The 11,463-nt window shown below is 37.8% G+C and overlaps 1 protein-coding gene across 1 annotated transcript; it reads left to right on the top strand.

Moving 5' to 3' along the window:
• The first annotated feature begins 37 nt into the window (after window positions 1–37).
• Window positions 38–10,882, top strand: Cript (CXXC repeat containing interactor of PDZ3 domain). Its single transcript, XM_048352995.1, has 5 exons — window positions 38–184; window positions 2,257–2,322; window positions 3,466–3,520; window positions 9,072–9,175; window positions 9,406–10,882. The coding sequence occupies exons 1-5, from the start codon at window positions 169–171 to the stop codon at window positions 9,468–9,470; spliced, it is 306 nt and encodes a 101-aa protein (XP_048208952.1). The 5' UTR covers window positions 38–168; the 3' UTR covers window positions 9,471–10,882.
• Window positions 10,883–11,463: the final 581 nt, after the last annotated feature.

Below are 11,463 nucleotides of genomic sequence, written 5' to 3'. Positions count from 1 at the left end.
TTATTCCTCCCGCGACTTTCTAGGTGTAGGATAGGCGGGAGCGGGTGGCCAAGAGGCCGGAAGTGCGATTGCGTAGCCGGAAGAGGAATTGTTCTTCGGCCGTAGTGTTGATGTTTTCAAGCTGCTGCCGCTGCTTCTGTTGCTGAGGGGGAAACTGTGGGCGGAAGGATGGTGTGCGAAAAATGTGAGTGAAGGGGGTTCTCTTCTGCAGGAGGACTGAGCTGGGAGGATGTAACCAGGACTTTTCTGGAGACGTTGGCCCTCTTCGTTTATCTTTCTCTCACAGATGCCCGATTCCCACCTTTGCCCTCCTACCCAGCCCTATGACTGTTCTTGCCCCTCCCCAGGACCATGTAGTCTATTTTCTATTCAGAACAGTTTTGATTCTACACCTCCATATTTCCTTTGCCTCGCTCTACCCCAGAGCTCGCCAATTACGGCCTTTGTTTATTAACTTATTTTTGATGGGTTTTTTGTTTGTTTTGTTCTGATGCTGGAACTGGGGCTTGAACTCAGGGCCTGGGCGCTATCCCTGAGTTTTTGTGCGCTGGGTTAGCGCTCTACCACTTGAGCTACAGCTCCACTTCCAGCTTTTTTGCTGGGAAATTGGAGGTAAGAGTGTCATGGTCTTTACTGCCTGGTCTGGCTTCGAAACACGAGTAGGTAGGGTTACAGACGTAAGCTACCAGCGCTCAGCTAATTACAGACTCTTGACAGGCTCTTTCAGGCATAAAATAAAATTTCAAACCATTTCGGCAGCATCTTGAGTTGCCCTCTGTAGCCAGTAAAAATTCAGGACTCTCAATTGAATTTTACTCCAGATAACCAACGAATGTATTTTTTAGTACCATAAGTATATCTCATGCCATATTTGAGTCTTGGCATTGTTTGCAGTTCCTTACTATTGTAAGTGGCGTTTTCTCATGCTATATTTATTACATATTTTACTAAAAAGTCATTGGTTATCTGAAATTTAAATTTAACCATCTTGTATTTTTTCTGGTAACCCTAAATTTCATGAATACAATAGCATTGGGTCAGGGGAACAGGAAAGTCACAAGCTTTAAAGAAGTATGTTTAGGCATCCCTGGTTTTAGAAAAGTTTCTCCTTTAATTACCTCCCAAAAATGCGAATGCAAGCTCTTTAGATTTCTAGAAAATAATTGATTTTAACTCACAAGCTATTCATATGTTTATAAATAGCTTTCATCTCCTAGTCTCTTTTCCTCAGGCTAGCTATACCTCCCTCTTCTCATCCTAGTTACTGTGGAATGAGTAGGACTCTTTTGGTTTATTTTCTCTCCCCCTCCCCCCACCTTTCTTCTGGTCTTTATTCCCAATTCCAGTTGACTCTTTGATAAGTGTTTGGCTTTAAAGAGTACATCTACCCCAATGAGTGTCTCATCTACATCTCCAGCCTGACTTCATCTTCTTTCTTCTTTCTCTTTCTTTATAGAACTGTTGCTACATATTTAAATCTTCTCTATTATCTTTCCAAAGAACTTTCTGGTTTTCCTTTCCAGGGTTATTTCTTTCAGCAGGGAATTTCTCCTCCTACTTTTAGCTCCTATTTTAGCTCACCATTATTGTGCTTTTCATTTTCTAGCTTATATTTTTAAGAGTTAAATTTTTTGAGAATCTAATGAAAGCTACAAACTCATGCTATAAAAGTACACATGAGGTTTGTTGACAATTCTGCCTTGTTCATGGATCTCTTAAGGGTTGCATTTAGCAAAATGAATGCATGTAGGTATGAGCTCTTGAAATCTAGAGCATTATCATGCTGATGATCTTATTTTTCTCAGCACTTGGCATAGTGGTTTATACATACTAGATCTTAAGGGTTGCATTTAGCAAAATGAATGCATTTAGGTATGAGCTCTTGAAATCTAGAGCATTATCAGGCTGATGATCTTATTTTTCTCAGCACTTGGCATAGTGGTTTATACATACTAGATGATTAGTACTTACAGATTAGTACACACAGATGATTAGTACTTACAGAATCAATCAGATATAATGAGTAAACAATGAGAACCTATTATAGGCCATCTTTTTATCCTTCAAGTTTTACTTAGGGTCACTTATTCATTGCTAATATCTGTTGTTAATATATTGAGTCTCAGTTCTCTGGCTTCTGTTGCAGCATTAGCAGCCGCCTACCATAATATGATTGGGGATGCCATTGTGAACCAGAGCCATGTTCTATGTTTACTAGACAGTGAATTCTACTTCCCTTTTTATATCTTATAACAGGTGAAAAGAAACTTGGTACTGTCATCACTCCTGATACATGGAAGGATGGTGCAAGGAATACCACAGGTATTTTTTTCTAGAAAATAGGACATGAATGAAATGCTTCTTATGAGTGCATTTTAGCTTTAATATTATTTGTAAAATAAAATTTCATCATGTACTTTACCCATTAAACTCTATATAAAGAGTCCTGGATTTCCAATGATTTAATGCATTCTACTTATGTTCTGAGGTAGTTGTTTAGGATCCCAATACAGTAGTCAGGAAATAGAAGAATTGTCCCATGATTTTCAAGTGGTGACTGTATCTCAGTATTTGATTTGATTAAGCTTAGGAAAGTCTGTATTTTGTTTTCCCTCTTCATCTGAGTTTTATATTCTTTTTTTTTGGGGGGGGGGGGGAGGGCCAGTCCTAGGCCGTGAACTCAGGGCCTGAGCACTGTCCCTGGCTTCTTTTTTGCTCAAGGCTAGCACTCTGCCACTTGAGCCACAGCGCCACTTGTGGCCATTTTCTGTATATGTGGTGCTGAGGAATCGAACCCAGGGCCTCATGTATACGAGGCAAGCACTCTTGCCACTAGGCCATATCCCCAGCCCTATATTCTTGATAAATTTAAGCTATTTCCTCCTGCATTATAACTAAATATGTACAGTGAAGTATGGTTTCAAAGGGAAGGAAAAGCAAGGCATAGTGGCACATGCAAGGACAAGACCAACCTGAGATCCTGCCTCAAGGGGGAAAAAAAGAGAAAAAGGAAATAAAAAGAAATACTGTCATTTGGGCTGGGAATATGGCTCAAGTGGTAGATTGCCTTCCTAGAAAGTGCATGGCCCTAACTTTAAACCTCATGGTAGAGGGAAGAAACCAACCCAAAACATAAACAAGAAATATTATTGTATTCAAGGTCTATGACACCCAAGTAAAGACTTTTAGATTTTATATTAGGAAAAATTTAAACCCACAGCTAAAGTATTGTTTTGAATCTGAGACATGGTGGTTGCATTTTATTTTTTTAAGTTATTGTTTCTCAAATAATTATTTTCTTTTTAGATAGTGTTTTAACAATATGACTGCTAAAGGAGAATTAAATTTTTTAAATACAGGTTACTGCTTGGGTGAGGTCAAAGAATAAACTTCTCAACTAATTGCTAGATAGTATGTTAAATGGGTAGAAGTCACTTACTAAAATGCATATATATTTTGAAACAGAAAGTGGTGGAAGAAAACTGAATGAAAATAAAGCTTTGACTTCAAAGAAAGCAAGGTAGGTAAAGGCATCCATAAAGCAGTCATAATTCCACTCTGGACTGCAAGGATGAGTTATTGTGCATCACTTTGTGACAAAATAGTTCCATAGTTTCTGGGACAAAGGGAAGCCTTATGTGTTACAAGCTGCTGGTTTTACTCTGTTCTTTAACACTATCAGTATGTGGAGATCTAAGTGAAATTTTTAAATATAATTTTACTTGAAAATATGACTTATTTTATCGTTTATTATCTTACAAATCACAGGCAACAGGGAAATGTAGAAAATTATAAGTTTTGGAGTTAGACCTAAATTTAAACATATGTTCTGTCACTGTTCAGCCTGTGATACTAAGCTATACCAAGTTTCTTTATCTTTCTAAACTATTTTTTCATCTGAGAATGGACATAAAAATGTCTCCCATCTTAAAAAGTATTTTAATACAATGCTTTATTTTATTTAATCTTAAAAATTTCATAAATATTTCTAGCTGCCACCCTATTTCCTTGCTTGTTTTCACAGCTAAAGTTTTCAAGAGCCTTATCTGGACACTTTTTCAGTGTCCTCAGGTTGCATTCACTCCTTCAGCTGCTCTGGTCATACTTTCCATTCACATCACGGCCTTAAAACTGCTCTTGTCAAGATTATAGGAGTCAGGCACTGTTGGCTCACACCTATAATCCTAGCTACTCAGGAGGCTGAGAAGCCAGCCCAGGCAGGAAAGCCCTTGAGACTGTCATCTCTAATAAACTACTCAGAAAAAGCCCAAAATGGTGCTGTGGCTCAAGTAGTAAAGCACTAGTCCTGAGCACAAAGAGGCTCAGGACAGTGTCTAGGTCCTGAGTTCAAGCCCCAGGATCAGCAAAGAAAAAAAAATCATAAGAGACTTTTAAAACTGATGGCCACTTTTAGTCTTGTTCCCCTACCTCCACCCCCCACCACATTGTAGAGCTTGACATACCACTAGGACACACCACTCCCCTCCCAACTCTGGCTGTTCCTTCTCAATTGAATATGTCAGAACTCGATCCTAGACTTTCTTTTTAATTTATAAGTTTATAAAATATCCTAAAGCTAAAAACTTTAGCTCATTGGCTTTAAATTCAAACTACAAATTAGTGACTCCTAAGTTTATATATCTAGTCTTGGCTTTTCTAAGTTCCAAACATGTATAATTGCTTTCCTGAATTACCTACTTTATATCCTTCTGTCTTCTTGCCATAGTAAATGATACAAGTGTCCAGTCCAATTGGTCAAGCCTAAAAGCCTCTGATCCATCCCCTTCTCTCCTTCTGTACCTATCAGCAAGTTCTATAGGTCTCCCTTTAAAATGTAATTTGAATCCATCTTCTTCATTTTTTCATTGCTGTTACCCCCTTCCAAACCCCTATTGTTTCTTGTTTACTAAAACAATGCTGCAGTTATCTCCTTGCTTTTCTCTCCTTTCCTATCATTGTCTCATAGTAACCACAACTTTTTAGAAAGATCATGTAACTCTTTTGCTTGACATCCTCCAGTAGTTTTCCTTTGTACATAAAGTAGAATTTAAGCCCCTGCTTTGTTCTTACAAGATCTTCCCTGATATGTTATCTTCCTCCTCTCTGACTTACTATTGTACCACACTTTTCACAGCTCACACAACATGCTCTCTAAATATGCCAAGCCCACTCACATTTGAAGAAATTAATGTTTCCCACTCTTTAGTTTCTCCCTCAGAACCTAATATTTAACAAAAAGTAGATCCTAGACAGCATCTAATCTTTCCTCTCCCCCATCATCTCTACCACTGTACTGTTTGGATTTTTTTCTATAATATTTATTAACTATCTGAATAGCTTGCTAGTTTCCTTATTTATTGTTTGCCTCTTCCCACATATGACCTTGATGAGGGCATGGAATTTGTAATGTTCATGTTTGATATTTAGAGTAGTAATGGAACATAATGGGCACTCCATAGATAATATTGTAAATGAATACCTCTTTTATAACATCCCAAGTATTAAAAATAATAAAAATAAAACTTTTACAATGTACAGTGCTCTGGCACATAGTAGACACTTATTAAATAATATGGAACAACACAATAGACTTGATCTTCCAATACATTATACTGTTTATTGTTGACTAGGTTATTAATCTCTTCTAAGGCTATTAGAAGAGCCTCTATTAAGTTGTTACTTGTACAGATTGTACTTTTCTATATACTTTCACTCCCTTTATGTTCCCCAACTTACCTTGATATTTTAAAAAGTGGCTTTTTTAGTACTCTAAAGATCTCATTTTAGAATATGTGCTACTATATTTGTATTTGATCTCTGATACTATTATTTATATGGAGCTTCATTATTTTAAAGAAGGAAAACATCTGCCAATTAATTGTAAACTTTCAGAGATTATATGTACATTGGATTTCCCTAATGTATTTCAAGATTGAGGTGGAAATAGGTCAGGAAGATATTTGGAAACTATATTTGACTGGACTAGGATTTTAGTACTGAAAAAAAATTATTACCAAAACATTTCTGTAACTTTAAGTCCAAAGTGTTTTGTTTTTTTTTAAAGCTAAAAATGGAACAGTCTTCACTTACAGTGTCATCCCAGAGATGAAAATTTGGGGGAATTTGTTGGAAAGCATTAATACACAAAGCTATTTCCAAACCTTACTGAATTCAGCCCTTTCCAAACAGGGCTTGCATATTTCATGTAGAAATAAATATTTTCATATAATACTTCCACTTGATAATTCACCCACCACCGCTCTCACACATAACACATTCATTGACTCGGAACAAGTTTTGTGCTTTGGAGAAATCTGGAAATGTTTGTGCTAGACTATTAGTTCTGTGGGAACAGAACTGAATTTAGTTAAGCTATCTTTCAATTGCACACATAAGACATGTTTACACTGTGTATATTAATGCAATAGAAATATATATCAGCAAAATTATAAAATGTTTAAAAAATGTTTAGCTTTCAGAGATTAAAATATACTTTTAAGAAAAAGTATTCCCCATACAGGTCCAAACAGATGGGATTACTGAAAAGAAATCCCTCTTCTCTTCTGGGAAATGACATGATATTCTCGAGTCTGGAATAGTTAACCTTTGAAAGTGGGGTTTGTTAACCAGGCATTGTGGCATAGGCCTGTAATCCCTGCACTCGGAGGCTGAGGAAGGATAGTGGTGAGTTCCAGGCCAACCAAGGCTACATAGTGAAATCCTATCTCCAAGAAAAAAAAAAAAGAAAGAAAAGAAAAAGAAACTAATCTGGGGGTACCAGTGGCTCAAGCCTGCCTAGCTATTCAGAAGGATGAGATTTAGAGGCCTGCTCATTTAGAAAAGTCCATGAGATTACTCTCCAAAATAGCCAGCAAAAAGCAGGGTTGGCAAGGGTGCCAGTAATCCTAGCTATTTAGGAGATTGAGATCTGAGAATCGCAGTTCAAAGCCACCCAAGCAGGAAAGTCCATGAGGCTCATATCTCCAAATAACTACCCAAAAAGGCAGAAGAGGAGCCTATAGCTCAAGTGGCAGAGTGCTAGCCTTGAGCAAAAAAGCCCAGGGACAGTGCTCATGCCCTAAGTTCAAGTTCCAAAACCAGCACAAAAAAAGTAGGGTTGGAGACTCATATGGTAGAGCATCAGCCAAGTACGAAAGCTAAGCAACTCAGACTCTGAGTTCAATCCCAGTGAAAGAAGCAAAGACAGAAAAAAATAGAAACTGAGTTATGCTATACCTTAAGAAAATAATAAATATAAAAATTCATCTTGGAGTTACAGGAACAGGTTTAAATCAGTATTACCACTAATTTAGAAGGGAGTGATTCTTCTAAAATACTTTCTGTGCTATTGAATGACATTTTTATATAGCAGAAGCTCCTTTATCTTCAGAGGGATTGGGCCAGTTAATTGAAAATGTCAGATGAGGTAGGCAACCATTAAAAGATATGCCAGCTGGGAATATGGCCTAGTGGCAAGAGTGCTTGTCTTGTATACATGAAGCCCTGGGTTCAATTCCTCAGCACCACCACATATATAGAAAATGGCAGAAGTGGTGCTGTGGCTCAAGTGGCAGAGTGCTAGCCTTGAGCAAAAAGAAGCCAGGAACAGTGCTCAGGCCCTGAGTTCAAGGCCTGAATTCAAGACTGGCAAAAAAAAAAGATATGCATGCCACCAGGCACTGGTGGCTCACACTTGTGATCCTAACTATTCAGGACACTGAGATCTGAGAATCTTAGGATCACAGTTCAAAGCCAGCCTAGGCAGGAAAGTTCATGAGATGATTATCTCCAATTAACCATCAGAAAACTGGACATGGCACTGTGGCTCCAAGTGGTGGAGCAGTAGCCTTGAACTAGTGATCAAGGACTGCACCCAGGCCCTGAGTTGAAGACCCATGACTGACAAAAAAAGAAAAAACAAAAAAAACGATATCCGTGCCTTTGGCCTGCACAATGTGTGCCCCCTTTATCTGCCCCTAGTGCTAAGAATTTCAGATATCAGTATTACTCCTGGGGGGGAGGGGAAGCATTGTACAGGAGGTAGGAGAGAGGTTGATATGGAAGAATGCAGAAAGACAGCATCACTCCATGGTCCTCATCTATAAGATGGGGCCACCCTCCAAGCTCAGAGGAGTTTCAGTCTGTTTCCTCCCTCCCAGTGTTAGAAACTGGGTAAGAAAAGAGGCAGAAAGGAGGTAGGACTGTCTTTGGACAACTAAATCCTTCCTGAGACCTGAAGCTTGCCTCTTTCTCCCCTTAGACTGCAAATATGACTCTATTGCCTCCATTCACCACCACCACCCCCAACCAATTCCTTCTATCCTCTGAGAATGACACCAATACCCACGTCCTCCCTGCCCCTTCCAGAAGCTCTTAGCTGGGCGTATCACCCTCCTCCCCACCATTACCATGCCTGGGTCATGCCCATCCTATGTCCCTCCCATGTACCTACCCACCACCAGTGTCCACCATGTGACTTAGTGCAGCTTGTATTAGCTTTCATGGACCCTGTCCCCACCACATCCCCTTTCACACTTATCTAGTCCCCCTGAATAAGTCACTTCTTTGCACTCACCTTTCATCAGTTTTCATATTTTAGATCACACAAATAGAAAGACAGAGGTGACAGGAAAAGGCTTGAGAATACTGTTCATAAGCATATAATGTATATGGAAGCGATAGAAGAGTACATGAATATTAGATAGTAGCAAGCCAGAAGATTTCCTGGAGTTGTAGAATTTGATAGAAAGAATAGTGAGCATGGATTAATCCTGCTCCTGGTTGTTGATTACATGAAGCTAAATGTTTCTGTTTTATTTATTTATTTATTTTTGCCAGTTCTGGGCCTTGAACTCAGGGCCTATGCACTGTCCCTGGCTTCCTTTTGCTCAAGGCTAGCACTCTGCCACTTGAGCCACAGTGCCACTTCTGGCCATTTTCTATATATGAGGTGCTGGGGAATCAAACCCAGGGCTTCATGTATATGAGGCAAGCTCTCTTGCCAGTAGGCCATATTCCCAGCCCCAAATGTTTCTGTTCTAGTATACATTTTTCTTTCTTTAAATCTCTAGATTTGATCCATATGGAAAGAACAAATTCTCCACTTGCAGAATTTGTAAGAGTTCTGTACACCAACCAGGTTCTCATTATTGCCAGGGCTGTGCCTACAAAAAGGGTAAGTCTCTTTTAATTTCTGTTTTCTATTCATATCAAACCTTCTTTTTTTTCTAACCTAGATAACCATTTTTTCTAAGACAAAACAAAACTTAAAAACATGTTCATAGTGAAAAGAATGTTTCTTTTTCTCTTTTACAATGCTGTTAAATAGTGTCTTCCTGATTAACATGAATAAACCACACCATTAGTATTATGACTTAACTGTTTACATGGTTTCTTTTGTTTCAGGCATCTGTGCAATGTGTGGCAAAAAGGTTTTGGATACCAAAAACTACAAGCAAACCTCTGTCTAGATGTGTTAATGAAGTTTCTGGCTGTCTGATTTTACTTTCTGCTTTGGCTTTTCAAGGCATGATATAGATGTTCATCTTAAGAAGTAATGTATTTCAAGATAAATGGCTAAGTTTAAACCAGGGAAGTTTATCAATAGTTACTGTTATGTTTTGAGGAAGTTCTGAAAGCAACAATGTAACTAGACTTACTCTGTCTTAAGACAGATATTAAGTGGTTATTTTCCTTATGAATGTTTTATTGAACTAGAATAAGTGACAAATTGAATGAAAAATACTTCTGCATTCTGAGTGCACTTTTTATTTAACATTTATATAATTTGTATCCCCTATGTCTATTTTATTTATGGATATTGCAAGGTGAGGTGGAGATTATTGATGTTTTATTCTGAACTTGGCATTTAGACAAAATTCTTCTCTAACTCTCTTAGTTCTTAGAATCAACAGTCTTAATCATAATTTCACTGGATACTTAAATATTGAAAGCCATTACTGCAAAATAATTCTTCAGTAATTACTCTGGACACCGATCAAAGACTAGTTGAATTTCTGATTGCTTTTCGTTTGTTCTTGAAGCCAAACTGCCAGTTCCTTTCATGCATTAATAAGAACATAAAGAACACTGATTTGGCCAATGAATGTACTAGATTTCAGTAAGACATATGCCTGTTACCTTTAATTCAAATTGTTATGAAAACCAGAGAAAAGTGTCCATCCATGTTCATGTGTAATGAAAATGAATCCTCTCTCTGGGAAAACTCCTTAAAGCAGAAAGCTCTTTTTTTTTTCTTTTTAACCATTTCTTGCCCACACTCCCCTAACCCCAATAAATAAATAAACCATCTTGACTTTTCTCAAAATAATATATACTGTTAGAAGACTGAGGTTTCAAATGAAGATTGTTCTCATTCTGGCTTTAGTGGTTCAAGGCTGTTGCTTTTAAAACTTTTAAAACTTGCAGCCTAGGTAGGTGACAATGGCTCACACCTGTAATCCTAGCTACTTGGGAGGCTGACATTGGGTGATTACATTTCCAGGCCTTCCTAATGAAACACATGAGGCCCCTTTTCAACTAACAAGTGGGCTTAAGGCATACACTTGTGATTCCAACTACAACAGGAAATGTAAAAATAGGCAGATCATGGTCGATGTATGAGCAAATAATAAAGACCCTATCCCAAAATACCCAGTGCAAAAAAGGGATGGGGGAGGGCTGGAGTCATGGCTTAGAGGTAGAGTACCTGCCTACCAAGGCCCTGAGTTCAAACTCCGGTGTCACCCCCTCAAAAAAAAAAAAATAGCTTGTTACAGAAGAGCAAAAAGAAATTCCCTATTTCCAACTGCAGAATGTATACCACAGTATAACATGTGGGCTACTTTACTGATAATAAACATTGCATTTTTATTTTCTTTAATGTGAAAAGCTTAAATTTTTAATTTCATTTTATCTGCAAGGTTTTTCAAACAGTATTTCTCTAGGACACGTTATTTGTGTGTATCCAGAAGGATTTACAAGTATAATCCAAAAATAGTATCTGCAAGCAAAAAGTGCCTTCCTGTGCTTTAATCTATTTGATATTTTTAATTATAACACAAGAAATTCATAAATTGGGAAAAATACATTCCTCAGGAGTCAGCTTGGGATTTGGACTCACATAACTCACCTTTTATATCCATACCTCGAGTGTCCTCTTTCCACGAGTGGGTCAGTAGCACGATACAGGTTCTCCTATGCAGACTTTAGTTAGTATTATACCATACAACAGAACCAAATATTACTAGTCTTCATGTTACCTAAATGATACCAGTATGACTGTCATAAACAGTAGAAATAGCTACTAGATGAGAAGGCAAGTCTCAAAACAGGACATGAACAAAGTATTTTTAAAAAGAAAGCATGAAAACAGTCTGACAAAGGAGTTCCAGATCAACATGGAATAATTCTTAACTAATCTTTCTAATATGTTAAGACATGAAACACATAGGTACTTGTTTT

This window comes from Perognathus longimembris, chromosome 8 (genome assembly GCF_023159225.1).
Source record: "Perognathus longimembris pacificus isolate PPM17 chromosome 8, ASM2315922v1, whole genome shotgun sequence".
Lineage (NCBI taxonomy): Eukaryota > Metazoa > Chordata > Mammalia > Rodentia > Heteromyidae > Perognathus > Perognathus longimembris.
Note: the sequence above shows the minus strand (reverse complement) of the source record. Positions and strands in the feature narration are given on the sequence as shown.

Bases quoted from the DNA above. Each gene is read 5' to 3' on its own strand.
- Cript (XM_048352995.1), top strand. The intron at 3,521-9,071 runs GTAGGTAAAGGC...TTAAATCTCTAG, and splicing joins TTGACTTCAAAGAAAGCAAG to ATTTGATCCATATGGAAAGA. The intron at 9,176-9,405 runs GTAAGTCTCTTT...CTTTTGTTTCAG, and splicing joins GGGCTGTGCCTACAAAAAGG to GCATCTGTGCAATGTGTGGC.